Source organism: Aquarana catesbeiana, linkage group LG11 (assembly GCF_042186555.1).
Source record: "Aquarana catesbeiana isolate 2022-GZ linkage group LG11, ASM4218655v1, whole genome shotgun sequence".
Lineage (NCBI taxonomy): Eukaryota > Metazoa > Chordata > Amphibia > Anura > Ranidae > Aquarana > Aquarana catesbeiana.
The window spans coordinates 277,857,861-277,880,906 of NC_133334.1; the positions used below are offsets into that span (position 1 = coordinate 277,857,861).

Genomic DNA, 23,046 nt, shown 5'->3' on the forward strand with positions numbered 1-23,046 from the left:
GATGGGACACTATTCCTCCCACTGACACCAATGATGGGTCACTATTCCTCCCACCGATACCAATGATGGGGCACTATTCCTCCCACTGATACCAATGATGGGACATTATTCCTCCCACTGACACCAATGATGGGACACTATTCCTCCCACTGACACCAATGATGGGTCACTATTCCTCCCACCGATACCAATGATGGGGCACTATTCCTCCCACTGATACCAATGATGGGGCACTATTCCTCCCACTGACACCAATGATGGGGCACTATTCCTCCCACTGACACTGATGATGGGGCACTATTCCTCCCACTGACACCAATGATGGGGCACTATTCCTCCCACTGACACCAATGATGGGGCATTATTCCTCCCACTGACACCAATGATGGGGCATTATTCCTCCCACTGACACCAATGATGGGGCATTATTCCTCCCACTGACACCAATGATGGGGCACTATTCCTCCCACTGATACCAATGATGGGGCACTATTCCTCCCACTGACACCAATGATGGGGCACTATTCCCCTCACATTGGAGACCTCTGAGCTGTAAAATTGCCAGTGCGAGAGGAAAATGAAGGGAAATCTCCCGGAGTCATTGGACACCAACCTGAAAGCTCTCTCCAATACCGAAATGTTTGGCTTGAGTTCCTCCTTAATCCAGATCTCAGTTCACATCTCTTAGTCCTTTCATTAATGACCTACAAATTTGGTGTCACTAAAAGTCCCACCATGCTTTGCCAGCTGAAGTAACAAGGACATGTTCTAATTTTCGGCATCCTTGTTAATCCTCCGTACTTCATTAGATGTCCATGTGTGATCTCTTGGCGTTCCCCGCAGGATCCAACAACCCCGGAGGTGCCACCATCCTTCTTCCACTATACTAGAGTTAGCCTGCCCTTAATGATACATTGTTTCATCATCGTTCACTTATTTCATTAAGTTTTCCTTTATCTAATTAGCTAATGAAGCAATGATAAATCTCCTCCAACATGTCCTATATATGTCATCATTTGTCTCCTGTGATCCCCCCCCCTCCAGGACTTCGTTATCAAGACGTGGGAGAAGAATCAGGTCATTGCCAGAGAGCTGTCCGACCTGGTGATTTACTGCAAGCCCATCAGTGAAGGCAAAGACAACCTAGGTATGGCTGCTGTGGGAATAGACAAAGTCCTACATTGGGAATCTTCTTCTCCTAGAGCGTGCAAAAAAACGAAAGCTGAACTCTGGGCGCAAAAAAAAAATGTCCTCAACAAGCCACAAAGGATATAAACCCACCAATGTGTGTATGACAAACATTCAGCCCCAATGAAAGTATTTTGTGGAATAAAATTATAATCTGCTATGATCATAAGCGCCGTCTAGTGGCCACAACATGTTTATTATAACCACTTGCCGACCGCAATCTGTATACACTTTATTGTCAAAAGTATTGGGACGCCTGCCTTTACACGCACATGACCTTTAATGACATCCCAGTCTTAGTCCGTAGGGTTCAATATTGAGTTGGCTCCGCCCTTTGCAGCTATAACAGCTTCAACTCTTCTGGGAAGGCCGTCCACAAGGTTTAGGAGTGTGTCTATGGAAATGTTTGACCATTCTTCCAGAAGCGCATTTGTGAGGCCAGGCGCTGATGTTGGATGAGAAGGCCTGGTTCTGCTCTAATTCATCCCAAAGGTGTTCTGTTATGTTGAGGTCAGGCCGATCAAGTTCCTCCACCCCAAACTCGCTCATCCATGTCTTTATGGACCTTGCTTTGTGCACTGGTGGGCAGTCATGTTGGAACAGGAAGGGGACCGTCCCCAAACTGTTCCCACAAAGTTGGGACCATGAAATTGTCCAAAATGTCTTGGTATGCTGACGCCTTCAGAATTCCCTTCACTGGAACTAAGGGGCCAAACCCAACCCCTGAAAAACAACCCCCCCCACCATAATCCCCCCTCCACCAAATTATATAAACCAGTGCACAAAGCAAGGTCCATGAAGACATGGATGAGTGAGTTTGGGGTGGGGGAACTTGACTGGTCCTGACCTCAACCCGATAGAACACATTTGGGATAAATTAAAGTGAGCCAGGACCTTCTCATCCAACATCAGTGCCTGACCTCACAAATGCTCTTCTGGAAGAACGGTCAAACATTCCCATAGACACCCTCCTAAACCTTGCGGACGGCCTTCCCAGAAGAGTTGAAGCTGTTATAGCTGCAAAGGGCGGAGCCAACTCAATATTGAACCCTCCGGACTAAGACTGGGATGTCATTAAAGTTCATGTGCGTGTAAAGACAGGCGTCACAATACTTTTGGTAATATAGTGTATTTAATTGTCTGGCACAACTTTTTTATATGAATTCATAACAGAAGTATAAAATGAGCCAAAAGAATGTGACTTCCCTTTGCTGATGATAAAGCGTTCGGTCCGCGGTCGTCAAGGCCTAGTCTTTACAAAGGACGCCGGATGAAGGATCGCGGCTTTAAATGTTTGTGGCGAGGAAGGTATTTCTTCTCGGGGACGATGTGACGGCTTCTCAGGCAGAATTTGTTTCCCTCTCGACACAAATATATTCTGTGCCGCCTCCACCGGCAGAACCCAATTAAAATAACTCATTTAATTATGCAATTATTTTAACTGTCGGCTAACGAGTGATTTGGGGGAATGGCAATTAAAAAAAGTTCACGTAAGAACAGATGAAGGTGAGAGATATCTGAAGGTGTGCGTGACATTGGTTGGTGGCGTCCTTTCCTCGTACACCGCAGACCGTCACAAATAAACAATACGGACATTTATCACAAATAGAAAACGATTTTCTTTTTCATTTTTAAAGCTGAATGCCAGACGGATTTTAATCACTTGCTGTCCGGGATTTTTACATTTTTTTACAGACTTGTTACATTCTAAATTTCTTTTTTTGTTTGTTTGCTAGAAAATTGACTTAGGCTCAATTCACACTAACGCGTTTTTTGATGCATTTTGCATTTTGCAGAAATGCAGGGAAATTTTTTAACATGGGTTCCTATGGAACATGTTCACATCAAGGCATTTTTGTGCCTCTGCGTTTTTGGAAAGGGTCGGGGACTTTATTTCCCCGCAAAATGCAGCGTTTTGCATGTAATAGAATTCAATGGACCCGCATCCAAAACGCAAGCACCGCGTTTTTACCACGATTTTACAGCGATTTTGCCACGATTTGCGTTTTTTTAATTTATATTTTTATTTATATTTTTTTTACACTGTATATAGCTGGTTGCTAAGGAGGGGGCCCGGGAAGCCGACCGCCGTGTCCTTAACAACCGATGATTCATCAGCTGTCAGCTGGCTTCCCGCTCAATGTAAAAAAAAAAATTGCCAGGTAAAAAAAAAATCGTGAAAAAAAACGGCGTAGGGTTCCCCCCCCCAGATCTATATCAGGCCCTTGGGTCTCGTATGGATTTGGAGGGGACCCGCCATGCCAAAATTTTAAAAAAAAATGGCGTGGGGGTCCCCCCAAAATCCATACTAGATCCTTATCCAAGCATGCAGCTCGGCAGGTCAGGAAAGGGAGGGGACGAGCGAGCGCCCCCCTCCTGAACCATACCAGGCCGCATGCCCTCAACATGGAGGGATGGGTGCTTTGGGGCATGGGGGGCTCTGCGCCCCCCAACCCCAAAGCACCTTGTCCCTATGTTGATGGGGACAAGGGCCTCTTCCCGACAACCCTTGCTCGGTGGTTGTCGGGGTTTGCGTGCGGGGGGGCTTATCGGATTCTGGAAGCCCCCTTTAACAAGGGGGCCCCCAGATCCCGACCGGGCTTCATGCTCGGATAAGGGTCTGGTATGGATTTTGGGGGGACCCCCACGCCATTTTTAAAAAAAATTTTGGCATGGTGGTCCCCTCCAAATCCATACTAGACCCAAGGGCCTGGTATGGGCCTGGGGGGACCCCACTCTATTTTTTTCTCTATTTTTTTTTTAGCCGGCAATTCTTTTTTTTTACATTCAGCAGGAAGCCTGCTGACAACTGATGACTAATCGGTTGTTAAGGACGCAGCGGCTGGCTTCCCGGCCTCCTCCTTAGCAACCAGCTATATACAGTATAAAAAAAAGCGCAAAATGCAAATCGCGGTAAAATCGTGGTAAAAACACGTGTCCAAAAACGCGGCAAGCACCGCAAAAAGCACTGCAGAAACGCTCAAAAGCAACATGCATAGATGTGAATCGAGCCTTAGAGCCCCTAAACATTCTTGTCTCCGCCCCCCTTCCTGTAGTTTTCTGTAGTGGGTGGAGCCTCCTCGGTCCCTCCTACAGCTCTGCTCTCCTCATCGGCTATATGCAGCATAGTCATAGGTGTGCATACAGGGTGTGCCAGGTGTCCCTGAGCACACCCTAATCACCCTGCATGGCGCAGATTCCCCCCTGTTTAAACTAGGGTTGCACTGATACCTGAAACCGATACTTTCACGCTCGGCTTCCTTGAGCTGTCAGTGGGTCTCCCCTGTTGACAGCTGAAGTTTTAAAGAAGTCTGGTAATTGGAGCTGTCAAAAAAAAAAATAGAAAAAAAGCAGCCAGCAATGTTTATTAACAACATTGCTCAGCTACTGAAACACTAAAATAAAAAGAAACATTGTTTCTTTTTGTATCTTTCTGTTTCTTCATCTGCAGATGAACAACTGTTCCTCTGTTTAACCCCTTATTACTCTAATCAGCCTTAATTAACTCCCTATTCTCCTCCATTTAATTATATTTTATAAACAATTAAAACTTTTTTTTTTTTGCTTTGTTACTAAATATTTGTACACATATATATTAACATATATTTACACATTTCACGTTGAAAAAGCTAAAAATTTAAAAAAAAAAATCTATTTATTTCATTTGTAAATAACTTTTTTTGCCTTTTACCAAGTGAAAACAAAACAATTGCAGTATCGATAATTGGTATCGGCGAGTACTAAAAAAAAAAGTATCGGTACTCGTACTCGTTGTAAAAAGAAAATGGTATTGGTGCATCCCTTCGTTTAAACCCCTGATATTTCAGCAAAGCCCCCTAACGGCTCCTAAAAAAATTTGTAAAAAAAAATAATTAAAAAAAATAAAATTGTAAAAAATAAATAAATAAATAATAAAAAAAATAAAATTGTAAAAAATAAATAAATAAATAATAAAAAAAATAAAACCTACTGACACTGTCCACTGCTTTACTGACACGGTCGGTATATATATATATACACTCATGTGTGTTTGAGCTTTTAGGTGCACACCCCAATGCAATAGGCTGCGCACACCTATGATGTCACGGCTTCCTTTACAAAGTAATATCTTGGTTTGCAAAGGCATCTCGTGCACAGAAAGTGGATTTATATCCTTTGTGGCTACTGCAGAACATAAGGAGAGTTTTTGCCCTTCTCCCTGAACCTCTGATCTGTGAGCGGCCCCTCTGCCTCATCACATCCAATGCGGTGCTATGATCTCTGTATTGTATGTGGTGGGGCAGGCGTGTGCGACTGCGGCCGAGAGCAGCTTAGACAGGAGGGTGTAGTGGGCCAGTCATACTGATGGAGAATCCTGGAGTGAGATAAGTAATACAGTCTGTCTTGCCACCCTCTGGACAATGCGGGGGGAACCTTTGCCATGCGGGGACCCCACTACAAGGGTATTTGTCTTGCTGTGCCCTGGAGTTGGGCTTTAACGGAAGGATAAGGCTCTCTAATTTAGCCATGTGACTATAATTTTCCAACCTTTTTGGTCCCAGCTAAAAATAACCGTCACTTTTTTTTTTTCATAAATGACGTATACTCGCCCTGGTGTGTTATCTTTGTGAATTCAGCCCGAAGATAATTTCGAAAAAAAGCTTCATTGGACTAACTTAGCCATGTGACTATAATCGTCCAATCTTATTGGACAGTTGAATGCTTGGCATGACCGATCTGCTTTACTTTATACGCAGCGACGCCGGACTTCCGAGAAATCCGATCGTTTGTGGAGAACAAATCGGAGAGTCTCACTAGGGTGAAGCCCGCTGACCTACTGAAATATAATCGTAGGGCGCTGACTCGCGTCTATCCCAAGGGGCCGCGGGTGGACTCCTCCAACTACGACCCCCTGAGACTCTGGCTGTGCGGTGTCCAGATGGTGGCTCTGAACTACCAGACTCCAGGTAAGCGCCTCCTACAGGAATTATGTGCAGCGAATGAACTCTTGGGTTATCTTCTCTGTAGGACAAAAAACACAAAACCTCTGCGCTTAGGACAGAAAGAGGGGGACAAGATATGGAAACAAGAGGGAGGAGGAAAAAAACCAAGGGGGTGGGGAGGGGGGAGGGGAAGGGGGTAAGTAATAGAAGGTGCAAGGGGTAAAGAACCCCAAATAGAGAAAAAAAGAAAGGGGGAGGAGGAAAAAGAAAAAAGAAAGAAAGGTATGCTGCCACCTTTAGTTAAGCCCTCAAAGAGGACTAACATATATATGAAATTTTAAATAGAGGTATGGCGCTTCCTTATAAAGTGTGTACTTGATATTAATGTGACCGATATGAACTATACCATACACAAACAGTGATAAATAATCATATAAGTGCCCCCATAACTGGTAAAATATATGTGATACGAAACGTGAAGAAGACCCTAATTAGGTACCATACACCTATATGCCCAGGTAATTTCCAAAAAGTACCACTAGGTGTGGCTGCTGATACACTATGCAGCTAATATGATGATTCCAACATATATATATGCAAAAAATATAAAATAATATAATATGCCAGTGCAATCAAATCCAAAAAATTGTTATGTACCCAAATGGTCTGCAAAATGTGTAATAGCTTATATGGATAGAAAAAATGTTCTGTCACAAGTAATGCATCCCAAACTGCAAATAGCAGAAAATTATATGTATATAAATATGCAAAAAAGTTGTATACCAATGCAATCAAATCCAAAAAATATGTATCCAAATGATCTACACAATGTGTCTCAACATAATTGAATAAAGAAAAAATAATAAAAAATAAAAAACACAAAAAACTGTCACACGTGATACGTCCCAGATTGCAATTAGCAGATGGAAAAAAAAAAAAAAAAAAAGTTCCAAGAGCTTGGTGACTGTGGTGCCCTTATAGATGAAAAATCCGTGACTTCTGTGCTCCCCCTTTTGGCTCCCCACTCACCGACTCCCACTGCCCCTGCAGGGGTAACAGACACTTCAGGATCCCAATCCCGTCCTCTTGGCCGATATCCCGTGGTCACTGAGATAGGATGTCCTCTCTCCCAGGCGTTTCCAAATAGCCTCTTTGTACCACCTCCTTATACCACGTCCAAGACAGGGATCCCCAAAGAAATCCTCGCTACTTGTCCCACAACAGGATCCAGCAGTATTGCAGTAATTCTCCTGTTTCTTTCCAGCTACAATCTTCTCTGTAGGGTTGCGATGCGCCAACTGTTCATAAGCAGGGCTGCATTTCTGTATTGGCAAAAGAGCCCTGGCGTTTGGCGGTCCCTTGCAGCTCTGCTACCCTGGGCCATGGTCTGAGCAATTATCATTTTCTTGGTAAACTCCACCAACCAGCCTCCATTCTCACCTAGACAAGAAGGGCATTTCCTGTGCTCTTAGCCGCGCTAATAGAAAGTGCATAAACTTAAAATTAAAAAGCAAACACAGTATAATGCATTGAGGAAATATATAGTGGACAAATCATGTAATAATAAAAAATGATTCATAAAACAAGGTCTCTGAAAAGTGAAAAAAGTGACTTGTGAAGTAATGTCTACAAAGATGGTAAGTAAGTCAGACTCTTCAGAAGGGAAGAATTTTCGGAATTTTCCGTGAAGCGAGTGTCAGAAGAAATAAACACTCTTACCGGAGGACGTGGACCTCCTATTGTAGCGAGGTCATATTCGCCAGCAGATATAGCCCTCTGCAGGGTCTGAGATGGATCCTGGACCAAAGTGTATGAATGAGCCCCCAGGCGTCCTCCTCAATCACTGGCCACCATCATCCCTCCACTTTCTTTAAAAATTTCAATCTTCGGAAATGAGCATGGAGCGAGTGGAGAAAATAAAGGCTCCAACAGTGCGTTATCATTTTTTTAAACACCGCTCATTTATTATAAAAAGTTTTCCGTAGAGTATACAAAAACAGCTTAAAAAGCGCTTGCCGGCAATAACATTACAAACGGACACCCGCACTTCCGGGGTCACGCGAGGCGTGATGACGCCAGCGCGTAGCTCCGCCTGACGTGTTTCGTCATACGTGACGTCTTCCACCTGACGAAACGTGTCGGGCGGAGCTACGCGCTGACGTCATCCCTCGCTTCACAGAGGGATTCACCACTTTCTCTTGGTGGCGTTTGAAAATTCAGAAAATTCTTCCATTCTCTCCAGATCCGTATCACCGCAGAATCTGACTTAGTTACCATCTTTAAGTGACATTACTTCACAAGTCACTTTTACTCACTTTTTTCACTTTTCAGAGACATTGTTTTATGAGTGATTTTTTATTATTACATGATTTATACACTATATATTTCCTCAATGAATTACAGTGTGTTTTCTTTTTAATTTAAAGTCTATGCACTTTCTATTAGCGCGACTATTTCCATTTACTAGCTTTGTACACGTTTGTGTCGTTGCTTCTTTCCTTTCACAGGTTTTTTTTTTTTTATTTCACTCAGTAATATCAGTAGCGCAATATATAGACTTTGAACATATTTCCTGTGCTCTAAAGGCTCTTGAGATATGCATGTCACATATCCTAGGATGCTTCACTTTCCATTCACAACGGTTGGAGGAGAATGGGTCTGGAGTCCATCATCAGGAGGTCGGGCTGCCTGAACCAGGAAATGGCAGCCGGCCCCTGATGATGCCAGCGTGAAATCTGGTGGCACAGGACCTGACTTGGATCACAGCCACTGGCCAGGTGAAAGTAAGGACGGAGATTTAAAAAATCCTTGTGGGGGGGTTAAGTTCTTTTTAAAATCTCATCTCTAGGCAAATATTTTATGTGTATCTTGGGACCACCATATTGATCGACCAGGTGTGCTGCATCGCACGTGTGCTTATAAAGAACGTGCCATAGGAGGAACGAGCAAAGTGAGCATAAGGATGAGCTCTGTACAGTAGCTACTACTCCATTATTGTCCAATCAGGGCCTGGGGTCCGGGAGGTGACAATACAGTCGGGTCACCAAATTGTGAGCTGTGGAAATCTCAGGATTAGTTGGGCAGAGATACAAATTCTTTGGCAGGATAAGCAACTCAGTGCCTTGAAAAAGTATTCATACCCCTTTAACATTTTTCACATTTTGTCATGTTACAACCAAATAACATCCCCAGAGCTGCAAAGACTTGCAGCTGTAATTGCAGAGAAAGGGGGTTCTACAAAGTTTTGACTCCGGGGGGACCTATACCTGGAGGGCCATTTCTTCACAGAGCATGCGTCGATGACATCATCGGCGCAGTACAAGGTAAATATCTCCGGCGCACGTTTGAGACAGAGAAAGGGGATTGGGGACACATCCCTCAATCTCCATCTCTGCAGCCTTAGCACGGAATGAAAGGACAGGGATAGCTCTGTACTGAGCTCCCTGTTCATTCACAAACTGAAGCGTAGTAAACACAGTTTACTATGCCTCAGTTGTGAAAAAACAGAGTTATGGTTTGGCACGGATCACTGACTATTCATTAAGGCAATGACACATTTACCGGCCCCTTCCCTGCTATCCATCCTGACAGATCCCCTGCAGCAGCCGGTGTGAGAGGGGAGGGGGGACCCGGCAGTGCTGCGGGCATGAGGGGGGCCAGGGGATCACTAAGGGACCCGTTTCCAGCAGGAGGTGGATAGGAGGGGCGGCGGAGCAGCATGAAAAGCTGCAGGAGGAAAATGGAGGGGATCAGTTTCTCTACATGCTGCCTCGCCGCACCTCCTATCCAGGTGTACAGGGGGCCGCAGGGGCCCCCTGGAGCATGGGGCCAGGTTGCAATTGGGACCCCTTTACATATGCCCTAGAATTTATATCCACACAGGTAGCCCAGATGCCTTAATCCAATCACCAGAGAATGTGTCAAGGCCGAAGTTGATTGTCCAAGAACATAGAGGACAACTGGTTGGCAAAGGCCTCAAAGAATCCCATTACTGAACATGAGTGGGGGCCTTCAACACCATTTGCCTTCCATATCTAACGCCATTATAACGTCTCTACTTCAGCAATTTAATAAATCACGCCTTCAGCTGTGTGAATTGAAAGACTGACACCTGTGCAGACTTCCTGACACCTAGGATGGACCATCCTAGGTGTCAGGAAGTCTGCACAGGTGTCAATCTTTCCTGGATGGTCAATCTTTCCTGGATGGTCTTTGGTTTGTGCTGGACTGACTGGATCGGTTGATGGTCGTAGTTGGGCAAAGAGGAAGAAGTCCCTTCCAGTAGGTTGTGCCCAAGGCGAAGGTAGTGCCGAAGGTAGTGTTGGACCTTCTTGGAGGCTTGGGCTGCTACCTTTTCAATGTGGCCATATGGTCGTTTCAGCGAGAAGTCTTGGGTAGGACAGAAGGAGCGCCCAGTGTCCAGAAAACTGCAACTTTGATGTATGGTTCACAAGATGTTTATTAAAAGTATAATCATGTACATCAAGCCAACAGGTTTCGGGGGAATGGACTCTCTTCTTCAGGACGGAAAGCAGAATGGCAGAGTGCCGGCTAGGCATGTAGAGGCAGCCTCTGCATCAAAGGCCAGCACTCTGCTATTCTGCTTTCAGCCCTGAAGTAGGGAGCGTCCAATCTCCCGAAACGCGTTGGGTAGGAGCTTAAAAATTTCTTCAGTCTTACAGAACAAGTCCGGTTGAATGTGACTAACCACTACATGCTGTCTCAAAGACACTATTGCAACATAATAATATGTCCAATTTTTTTTGCTGTCATAGACCGGTACATGCAGATAAACCAATCCTTGTTCTCTTTCAATGGACGTTGTGGATACATCTTACAGCCGGAGTGTATGAGGCAGGATTCCTATGACCCGAGTGACTCAAGGAAAATTGGGCAGATGGTGCTGACCATTAAGGTAGGTGACGGTGGGCACCTTCAGGCTTGAATAAGGTGTGACTTTTTTCTTTCAAATGTCCCCGTCTGTAAAATGTATGGACACAAATGTAGAAAAAAATATAGTGGCATCAGTCACTAACCTGGTTTATCAACAAAGCCATGTGACCACCATGTCAGTGCATGACTTTGATAGAAAAAACAAAAGATTGGATTTTTTTAATGCATATTTAAACCTACATAGTCATAAATGGTAAAATTTAAAGTGTATTTAGAGCTAAGAACAGAAAATGTATTATGTTGCAGCTCACCAGTTGTTAGATGTGGTGGTTGCTTTAGTTTTCTTTTTTTAGACTTTTACTTCTGTATTTTCACCTGGTGATCCTTCCAGTAAAATACCTCTTGTGCTACTGTGACAACGCTCACTCACCATACCGTAAGTGTGGCTGAGCCGAGGACAGATCTACAAAAACCTCTTCCTCTCCAACTTTATTACATGAGTGGCAAGGGATTGAGTAGTTTACGGCAGATAACTTTGAAGGAAGGTAACAATGTTTAATATATTACGGTGCCTTGAAAAAGTATTCATACCCCTTGAAATTTCCCACATTTTGTCATGTTACAACCAAAAAATGTAAATGTATTTTATTGGGATTTTATGTGATAGACCAACACAAAGTGGCTCATAATTGTGAAGTGGAAGGAAAATGATAAATGATACAAATAAATATGTGAAAAGTGTGGGGGGCATTTGTATGGCGCCCCCCGGAATCAATACTTTGTAGAACCCCCTTTCTCTGCAATTACAGCTGCAAGTCTTTTTGGGGATGTCTCTACCAGCTTTGCACATCTAGAGAGGACATTTCTCCCCATTCTTCTTTGCAGAATATCTCAAGCTCTGTCAGATTGGATGGAGAGCGTCTGTGAACAGCAATTTTCAAGTCTTGCCACAGATTCTCAATGGGATTTAGGTCTGGACTGTGACTGGGCCATTCTAACACATGAATATGCTTTGATCTAAACCATTCCATTGTAGCTCTGGCTGGATGTTTCGGGTCGTTGTCCGGCTGGAAGGTGAACCTCCGCCCCAGTCTCAAGTCTTTTGTAGACTCTAATGCCGCGTACACACGGTCGGACTTTTCGTCTACAAAAGTCCGACAGCCTGTCCGACAGACTTCCGGCGGACTTCCGGCGGACTTTCGGCGGACTTGCAGCAGACTTTCTAACGAACAGACTTGCCTACACACGACCACACAAAAGTCCGACGGATTCGTACGTGATGACGTACACCGGACTAAAATAAGGAAGTTCATAGCCAGTAGCCAATAGCTGCCCTAGCATGGGTTTTTGTCCGTCGGACTAGCACACAGACGAGCGGATTTCGGGGTCCGTCGTAGTTACGACGTAAAGATTTGAAGCATGTTTCAAATCTAAAGTCCGTCGGATTTGAGGCTGAAAAAGTCTGCTGAAAGTCCGGAGAAGCCCACACACGATCGGATTACCAGCCAGCTTTAGTCCGTCGGCGTCCGTTGGACTTTTGTAGATGAAAAGTCCGACCGTGTGTACGCGGCATAACAGGTTTTCTTCTAAGATTGTCCTGTATTTGGCTCCATCCATCTTCCCATCAACTCGGACCAGCTTCCCTGTCCCCGCTGAAGAAAACCATCCCCACCACATGATGCTGCCACCACCATGTTTCACGGTGGGGATGGTGTGTTCAGGGTGATGGGCAGTGTTAGTTTTCCCCACACATAGAGTTTTGCTTTCGGGTCAAAAAGTTCAATTTTGGTCTCATCTGACCAGAGCACCTTCTTCCACATGTTTGCTGTGTCCTCCACATGGCTTCTCACAAACTACAAACAGGACTTCTTATGACTTTCTTTCACCAATGTCTTTCTTCTTGTCACTCTTCCATAAAGGGCAGATTTGTGGAGAACACGACTAATAGTTGTCCTGTGGACAGATTCTCCCACCTGAGCTGTGGATCTCTGCAGCTCCTCCAGAGTTACCATGGACCTCTTGGCTCTTCTCTGATGAATGCTCTCCTTGCCCGGCCGGTCAGTTTAGGTGGACGGCCATGTCTTGGTAGGTTTGCAGTTGTGCCATACTCTTTCCATTTTCCGATGATGGATTGAACAGAGCTCCGTGAGATGTTCAATGCTTAGGATATTTTTTTTTTAAACCGAACCCTGCTTTATACTTCTCCACAACTTTATCCCTGACCTGTCTGGTGTGTTCCTTGGCCTTCATGATGCTGTTTGTTCACTAAAGTTCTCTAACAAACCTCTGAGGGCTTCACAGAACAGCTCTATTTATACTGAAATTAAATGACACACAAGGGGACTCTATTTACTAATTAGGTGACTTCTGAAGGCAATTGGTTCCACTAGATTTTAGTTAGGGGTATCAGAGTAAAGGGGGCTGAATACAAATGTCCCCCCACACTTTTCACATATTTATTTGTAAAAAAATGTGAAAACCATGTATCATTTTCCTTCAACTTCACAATTATGTGCCACTTTGTGTTGGTTTATCACATAAAATCCCAATAAAATACATTTACGTTTTTGGTTGTAATATGACAAAATGTGGAAAATTTCAAGGGGTATGAATACTTTTTCAAGGCACTGTAGTTCACATGCATGGAAATGACAAAGATGTAACATTTTTGGCAGGATTAACAGGTATCTTCTGTACTTGCTTACTTTGTGAAAAGAACACTAATGCAGACACCACATCTGAGGACTGCTGGGGCACAATAGTTTACATTTGTTGTCTTTGGGTTTAGATATCCTTTAAAGGCTAATTTCGATGATGGCCAATCAGTTATTATGCTGTAAAATCCAAGCCTGATTGCGAACATTAAGTAGCTCGATATAGAATTTTGCTTGCTGGAGTAACAAAAATGGTATTTGGTATTCCAGGTTATAGGCGCTCGTCATTTGCCGAAGCCTGGCCGGGGTATCGCCTGTCCTTTCGTGGAGTTGGAGGTTTGTGGAGGAGAATACGATAATAATAAGTTCAGGACCAGCGTAGTGAGTAAGTATTAGACTTCACAATTACAGAAGATGACACTAAATGTACAATGACAAATATCTTCTCTCTACAAACTGTATGGCCCAGTCTTCTTTCTCTAAAACCAAAATGGACATGCCATTGCCAGAGTTTGTTTCCTATATAGAAAAAGAACAGAGGGCACAAACCTGGTGCAATTAACCTGGATTTCAATATTAAAAGCTAAAATACTTACAGTGAAGTAATCTTTTAATGGCACATCAAAGTTAATTTGTGTATGCAGCAACCACATTAAGTCCAACAGTCCCTGGCCAGCAGCGGGACTCTAGGATAGAAGCATCAACCACCAATGTGTGGTAGCTTTCATAGTTCAGATTTGTTAAGCGTGTGACATCCTTGGTTGCCTCAAGGAGAGAAGCACGTTCAGGGCTTTACCCCTTTATTAGACCTGTGAGGCTTGAGAAAGGGGTAAAGCCCAGAAACACATAACCAAGCAAAGTTTCCAGGAAGCACCTCTCTCCTCAAGGCCACCGAGAACATCAAAGATGTCCTCACAGGCTTAAGAAAGGGGTAGAACCACAAGACACATGACCACGCAAAGTTTCCAGGAAGCACGTCTCTCTCCTCAAGGCCACCCAAAAAATCAAGGATGTCCTTACAGGCTTAGGAAAGAGGTAGAACCACGAGATGCATCACCGAGCAAAGTTTCCAAGAAGCACTTCTCTCGCCGAGGCTACCCAGGAAATCGAGGACGTACTTCAAGGCTTGAGAAAAGGGTAGAGCCTTGGAAAGCATCACCAAGCAAAATTTTCAGGAAGCACTTTTCTACCTAAGGCCATCCAGGAAGCCTAGGATGCCATCACAGGGTTGAGAAAGGGGTAGACCCCCGAAACACATCACAAAACAAAGTTTCCAGAAAGCACTTCTCTCTGAGACTACCCAGGAAGCCAAGGATGACCTCACATGGTTGAGAAAGGGGTAAAGCCCCAAATCGCATCACCAAGCAAAGTTTACAGGAAGCACTTCTCTCCCGGGGGCCACCCAGGAAGCCAAGAATGCCCTCACAGGCTTGAGAAAGGGGTAGAGCCCCAAAATGTATCACTAAGCAGAGTTTTCAGGGAGCACCCCTCTCCTCAAGGCCACCCAAAAAATCAAGGATGCTCATAGGCTAAGAAATAGGTAGAACCATGAAACGCATCACCAAGCAAAGTTTCCAGGAAGCACTTCTCTCTCCGAGGCCACCCAGGAAGCCGACGGTGCCCTCACAGGCTTGAGAAAGGGGTAGGACCCTGAAATACCTCTTCCCAAGGCTACCCAGTCTACCGCTTGCCAACTCTGAGCAGGTCTCATGTTGTAAATGCTATTGTCAGCTGACACTCTACCTGACTCAGACCCAACCTCTTCTTTTTTCAGTCCACCACAGATATGTTGGGTGTTCGTTGTTGCATAAAGGTACAAAAGGATAAGAGGGTAGTCAGTGGGAGGTTTGCCATCTCCACTGCTTTATCATAAATATAAAAGAAAATAAAGTTCATGTTGGTTCAGAGGATCAGGGCAATGAATCCAGTGAATGAAGACTCTGGACAGGCAGCATTGCGGCTGGAGCTATGGACAAGCTCTGATTAGCATCAGCGGAGATACTTTCTAAGATACTTTCTGCCCAAGTTTTTGGGCAATTTATTGTTGCTTTTTATACTGCTTTTTAGGTTTTATCAGCAATTACTCAAACTAGAGTAGACTGGTCTCCTTCAACACTCTCCGGTATTAATATTGTGTTCCTATGTCTCCTTTCAGACGATAACGGCCTGAATCCCGTGTGGACCTCCGTTCAGCAGCAGGCCATGTTCGAGATCCGTGAACCAAACTTGGCTTTCCTGAGGTTTGCCGTGTATGAAGAGGACATGTTCAGTGACCCCAACTTTTTAGCTCAAAATACTTTCCCAATTAGAGGATTAAAAACAGGTACAAACCCGTATTATACAAGTCCTGGCTACATTGATGTTATGTGGTTATCCTCAAATGACCATCCAAAAACGTTATTGGTAACTTAGGATAGGAATAGAGTGTTTATAAGGGGTAAGTAGAAAAACCTTGGCTAGGTGTTTAGTGCTGTCTGTATGCTTATTAGGAAGATTTTCTCCCACCTTCACGGGACCGGAGGGCTCAATTCACAAAACGGTATTTGCCGCTTCAAGAACTGCAGTAAAATACCTCTTAGTATTTAGCAAACATTTTTTTGCAATTCACTAAAAAACGCTACTAAAATACCGCAGATATTTTATGAAGTGATGCAGTATTATAGTAGTGATAACTAGCGATATTTAAAAAAAAATTCATACCATTCCAGTAGACGAGGAAAGGGGGGGGGGGCTAACGAGCGCCCCCTCCTGAATTATACCAGGCCACATGCCCTCAACATTTGGGGGTGCCCTCCCTCAAAGCACCTTGTCCCCATGTTGCTGGGGACAAGAGCCTCTTCCCCATAACCCTGGGCGGTAGATATGAAGGTTTGCGGATGGGGGGCTTCGCAGAATCTTATGTGAATGAGTAGGGGTACATAGTACCCCTACTCATTCACCAAAAATAAAGTGCAAAGTAAATAAAAACACACAGCCAGTTTTTGACAAGTCCTTTATTCAAACCCCCTCAAAAAAATGTCCCCCGAAATAGATACAATGTCAATCAGGATGAACGCCGGTTGCCGACCCAAATGATAAAAAAAAGACCATAGGCTCCTGCCGAATGACAGCTTCGCTGCCTCCCGCTGTGAAATAAAATAAGGGACGGGGCCACCCGATGATGTCACCGGGTGATCCCCTAACCCCTTATGATTTCACTGACTGGGATATGCTGGGTCCCCCCCTTTCCTGGCCTACTGGGCTGCATGCGCAGATAAGGGTCTGATATGGATTTTGAGGGCCTGGAATGGATTGGGGGGACCCCACAGTATGTTTTTTTTTTTTTTTAAATGTTAATGCCGGCAATTCTTATGTTTATATTCTGCTGTCAGTGGGGGAACCTGGTGACAGCAGATGAGTTATGGATGTCAAGGATGCGGCGGCCGCCTGCTCTTTAACAACCATGCTATTTACTGGTTGTTAAGGATGCTGGCGGGTGTCGGCTCCTTAAAAAGCAGTGTTAATATATTCCTTGAATAATGTGGCTAGACCACAACTTCTTCAACGAATGTGTTTATTTTGTTAAGTGAATTGACTTTAGGGTCAGTTTATGCGGTATTTACCGTGAGTTTTTTACTAGTGCGATAAACTGACAGTGAATTTACATTTTTAATATCGCATGAGATAATTGGAATAAAACGTGTCACTTGATCATATTATCTCATAGGAGATTCTTTAGTGAATTGACCCCCAAGAGAGGTTGTAACCCTTTCATACTCCAGGGGTAGAGTATGCACTGTCCAGGTGGCACTGGCAGAATGGTGTAGTGTCTAGGGTGTTGGGGTACAGTGTCATAAATGCTGGGAAGCAGGGAGGTTCAGAGTCAGGGGTGGTGGTGAGGGGTGCAGTGGTAGGGGTGCTGGTTGGCAGGGAGGTTCAGAGTCAGGGGTGGTGGTGGTGAGGGGTGTAGTGGTAGGGGCGCCGGGTGGCAGGGAGGTTCAGAGTCAGGGATGGTAGGGTGGTGAGGGGTGTAGTGGTAGGGGCGCCGGGTGGCAGGGAGGTTCAGAGTCAGGGGTGGTAGGGTGGTGAGGGGTGTAGTGGTAGGGGCGCCGGGTGGCAGGGAGGTTCAGAGTCAGGGGTGGTGGTGAGGGGTGTAGAGGTAGGGGCGCCGGGTGGCAGGGAGGTTCAGAGTCAGGGATGGTAGGGTGGCGAGGGGGGCAGTGGTAGGGGCGCCGCGTGGCAGGGAGGTTCAGAGTCAGGTGGTGGTGAGGGGTGCAGTGGTAGGGGCACCGGGTGGCAGGGAGGTTCAGAGACAGGGATGGTAGGGTGGTGAGGGGTGTAGTGGTAGGGGTGCCGGGTGGCAGGGAGGTTCAGAGTCGGGGTGCAGTGGTAGGAGCAGTGTGAAAGCAACCTGAGAGGTTCATCTAAGCAGAACAAGGATAGTAAGAAAAGAGAGGAAGAGATAATAGAATATAATAATTCTGATCGTGTCTTCCAGGATATCGATCGGTTCCCTTGAAGAACGGGTTTGGTGAAAATATAGAGTTGGCGTCACTTCTAGTTCATTGCCAAATAAAGAAAGATCTGGTAAGTACATAGAATGACATTTTTCGGGGGATGGGTCCTCGTGTATTGAGGGCGAATAAAGTGGACCTGTCATCATATATATTCGTTCATGTTGGGTGAATTCAGGCCAAGTAATGTTTAACTTTTTAGGCCCCAGTTACACATTCCAAATCTCGGCAAAACACACAATGCGTGTTTGGGTGCCAATGGCACCCCAATTGCGATGCGATTTTGTTGCAATTGTTACGCAACATAACTAGTGAGAATCATGGCAAAACGGGTGTTACAATACACCAGGGCTGAAATTTGGGCTCTGAGGTTCTTTGCCGCAACAAACGTGCATGGGGCATCCCCATCAGAGTCCCCCTTATATCAGAGTCCCCCTTACATCAGAGTCCCCCTTATATCAGAGTAAAGGCCCATACATACGATCGGACTTTTTGACAACAAACATGCAAATTAGCTGTTTTAATGCCACATCCGACCGTGTGTGCGCTCCATCGGACAAACTTTTTCGGTTTTCATCGGACAAATGTTGGCTGTGCGAACGGACAAACTTGGCGGCAACAAAAGTCCTACGTCGGCAAGTCCGATCGTGTGCACACAAAACCATCGGACTTTACTTCAAAGTACAAACACGCGTGCTCAGAACCAATGCAAAAGATCAGACAACAATACAGAAGTTGACCGACGGGTGGCGCCGGAGAATTGAACGTCCTCTTTTTGAAGTGTCTTCAGTACGTTAAAACGTCACTACGTTCGTGTTTGTTGCCTAAAAAGTCCTGCCGTGTGTATGCAATGCAAGTTCACGGCCAACGCCCTTTGGACAGAAATCCACGGAAAAGTTTGTTTAAAGTCCGAACGTGTGTAGGAGGCTTTGGAGATGTAACATTTACAGAAATTTTGAAGCCATGGGAAAAAATATTTCTTCACGTTTTTTTTGTTTTTTTTTTCCAGAAAAAATAGAGATTTTAGAAAAATGTTAAAAAAAAAAAAATCAAAGTGGAGGAGTTTTACAAACTGAAAGTCATTCTTTTACACTGGGAAGGTGAAATGTATATAAAAGTATAATGCTTGAAATAAAAGTACAACTTATTCAGTAAATACACTAAACTTGTTTTAAAATGTTATTTTTTTTTATTACAAATGGAATAACAACAAGGGCTGTATATGATAAGAACATTTCACCTGTACATGAGAACAGGTAACCCCTCCCCCCCCCCCCATAATAATGTAAAAGCTCCCGGCTATTATGCATCTTCAGTTATTGACAATGTTGATCCAGAAGTACCAGAAGTATATACAGTGCCTTGAAAAAGTATTCATACCCCTTGAAATTTTCCACATTTTGTTATGTTACAACCAAAGGCGTCAATGTATTTTATTGGGATTTTATGTGATAGACCATCACAAAGTGTCACATAATTGTGAAGTGGAAGGAAAATGATAAATGATACAAATAAATATGTGAAAAGTGGGGGGGGGGGGCATTTGTATGGCGCCCCCCGGAGTCAATACTTTGTAGAACCTCCTTTCTCTGCATCTCCAGGTCTTTTTGGGGATGTCTCTACCAGCTTTGCACATCTAGAGAGGGACATTTCTGCCCATTCTTCTTTGCAAAATATCTCAAGTTCTGTCAGATTGGATGGAGAGCGTCTGTGAACAGCAATTTTCAAGTCTTGCCACAGATTCTCAATTGGATTTAGGTCTGGGCTGTGACTGGGCCATTCTAACACATGAATATGCTTTGATGTAAACCATTCCATTGTAGCTCTGGCTGGATGTTTCGGGTTGTTGTCCTGCTGGAAGGTGAACCTCCCCCCCAGTCTCAAGTCTTTTGTAGACTCTAATGCCCCGTACACACGGTCGGACTTTGTTCGGACATTCCGACAACAAAATCCTAGGATTTTTTCCGACGGATGTTGGCTCAAACTTGTCTTGCATACACACGGTCACACAAAGTTGTCGGAAAATCCGATCCTTCTGAACGCGGTGACGTAAAACACGTACGTCGGGACTATAAATGGGGCATTGGCCAATAGCTTTCATCTTTTTATTTATTCTGAGCATGTGTGGCACTTTGTCCGTCGGATTTGTGTACTTTCCGACAACGGATCTTGTTGTCGGACAATTTTATATCCTGCTCTCAAACTTTGTGTGTCGGAAAATCCGATGGAAAATGTCCGATGGAGCCCACACACGATCGGAATTTCCGACAACACGCTCCGATCGGACATTTTCCATTGGAGAATCCAACCGTGTGTACGCGGCATAACAGGTTTTCTTCTAAGATTGTTCTGTATTTGTCTCCATCCATCTTCCCATCAACTCTGACCAGCTTCCTGTCCCTGCTGAAGAAAAGAATCCCCACCACATGATGCTGCCACCACCATGTTTCACGGTGGGGATGGTGTGTTCAGGGTGATGTGCAGTGTTAGTTTTCCCCCACACGTAGCGTTTTGCCTTTAGGCCAAAAAGTTCAAGTTTTGGTCTCATGTGACCAGAGCACCTTCTTCCACATGTTTGCTGTGTCCTCCACATGGCTTCTCACAAACTACAAACAGGACTTCTTATGACTTTCTTTCACCAATGTCTTTCTTCTTGTCACTCTTCCATAAAGGGCAGATTTGTGGAGAACACGACTAATAGTTGTCCTGTGGACAGATTCTCCCACCTGAGCTGTGGATCTCTGCAGCTCCTCCAGAGTTACCATGGACCTCTTGGCTCTTCTCTGATGAATGTTCTCCTTGCCCGGCCGGTCAGTTTAGGTGGACGGCCATGTCTTGGTAGGTTTGCAGTTGTGCCATACTCTTTCCATTTTCCGATGATTGATTGAACAGAGCTCTGTGAGATGTTCAAAGCTTGGGAGATTTTATTTATAACCTAACCCTGCTTTATACTTCTCCACAACTTTATCCCTGACCTGTCTGGTGTGTTCCTTGGCCTTCATGATGCTGTTTGTTCACTAAGGGTCTCTAACAAACCTCCGAGGGCTTCACATAACAGCTGTATTTATACTGAGATTAAATTACACACAGGTGGACTCTACTTACTAATTAGATCAGTGGTCATCAACCCTGTCCTCAAGGCTCACTAACAGGCCAGGTTTGCAAGATAACTGAAATACATGACAGGTGATATCATTTGCTGCTCAGTGATTGCCGTATTCTAGTCTGCATCTCCCCCAAGGTAATACATAAAACCTGGCCTGTTAGTGGGCCCTGAGGACAGGAGTTGATGACCACTGAATTAGGTGACTTCTGAAGACAATTGGTTCCACTAGATTTTAGTTAGGGGTATCAGAGTAAAGGGGGCTGAATACAAATGCCCCCCCACACTTTTCACATATTTATTTGTAAAACATTTTGAAAACCGTTTATCATTTTCCTTCCACTTCACAATTATGTGACACTTTGTGTTGGTCTATCACATAAAATCCCAATAAAATACATTTACATTTTTTGGTTGTAACATGACAAAATGTGGGAAATTTCAAGGGGGTATGAATACTTTTTCTTTTTTTTTTTTAAATAACATTTTTATTGTTATATTTTTATTACAAGATTACATAGTATATACCATCGTTCAAAGTCGTACAAGTTATTAAAACATTCAATACTAAAAGAAAGAAAGAGGGGGGAGAAGGGAAGAAGGGTGAAGAAGGGGGGGGGGGGGGGAGGTGGTTATTACATTGTTTTGTTTACTTGTTCAAGGTGGGTCCTCCCAACGGTGCCACAGCTCCCATACTTTGTTGTGTGCTTCCAGCCTGTCCTGAATTCTGGCCGTCATCTTCTCCATCGACTCCACATCTTTAATCCTGGCGTATAGGGCTTCAGGAGTGGGGGGAGAGGTTTTTTTCCAATTTAGGGCGATGAGGCAGCGTGCCGCTGTGAGAATATGACGCATTAACTTTTTGTATGCCTTAGGGATTTTTGGTTGTAGGACTCCTAGAAGAAAGAGCTTGGGGGTCATGGGAACCTGAACCTCCAAAAGACCGGTCAGCAATTGGTGGACTTCAGTCCAGTAGGGGGCAATCAATGGACAGCTCCAGTATATGTGGAGGAGTGTACCCCTTTCTTTCTGACATCGCCAGCAGCGGTCGGGACTTGAGGGGTATATGGTATGGAGGGTGTCCGGAGTCATATACCAGTATAGGAGAATTTTATAAGTATTCTCCTTGTATAGGGTGCATAGGGAACTTTTTGCCGCCTGGGTCCATATCGTCTGCCATTGCTCCATGGGAAGTTCCTCCTCGAGGGCTTTTTCCCATCTGATCATATAAGCATGTTTACCTTTAGTTTCTAGTGGGTAGGCATTTATTATTTTGTAAATATCAGAGATTAGGCCCTTCTGGGCTGTGCCTCCCATAATCAGGTTTTCGAAAGGCGTTGGAGGGGAGAACTGTAGGTCAGACGCTATGGACAGGGCATAATGGCGTATTTGCAGGTAGCTGTAGAAGGCCTGGCGTGGAAGGTCATATTTGGTTTGAAGATCAGAGTAGGGCAATAATCTGCGGGTTCTTGGGTCTACTATGTGTCCGTAGTGGAAGAGGTTCCGCGACGACCACGGGTGAGACATCTGGCGAGTGAGGCTGTCCGGAATTTTGGGGTTATAGATGAAGGATGTTAGGACTGATTTTTCTGAGGACAATTCATGGACATTTGATAATTTGTTCCACAGTCGGCGAAGATGGGACACTGTTCCCAGTGAGCGCTCGGGGGGGACCTCCGCCCTCGCGCTCCACAATAGATTATTAGGGTGGGTCGGGGCCAACCATATTTTTTCAATCTCCGTCCACCTATTATAGGACCGTTGGGTAAACCAGGAGGCTATGGCACGTAGTT

At 44.6% G+C, this 23,046-nt stretch overlaps 1 protein-coding gene across 3 annotated transcripts in view; it reads left to right on the forward strand.

Annotated features, from left to right (window-relative positions):
* Positions 1–23,046, forward strand: part of PLCG2 (phospholipase C gamma 2) — a 201,715-nt gene that overhangs the window by 146,857 nt on the left and 31,812 nt on the right. For all 3 annotated transcript variants that reach the window (XM_073605904.1, XM_073605902.1, XM_073605903.1), the window contains exons 26-31: positions 1,045–1,147; positions 5,925–6,134; positions 10,886–11,025; positions 13,928–14,042; positions 15,813–15,980; positions 18,135–18,223. In XM_073605904.1, coding sequence (XP_073462005.1) covers positions 1,045–1,147; positions 5,925–6,134; positions 10,886–11,025; positions 13,928–14,042; positions 15,813–15,980; positions 18,135–18,223 — 825 coding nt within the window. The remainder of the gene's footprint in view (positions 1–1,044; positions 1,148–5,924; positions 6,135–10,885; positions 11,026–13,927; positions 14,043–15,812; positions 15,981–18,134; positions 18,224–23,046) is intronic.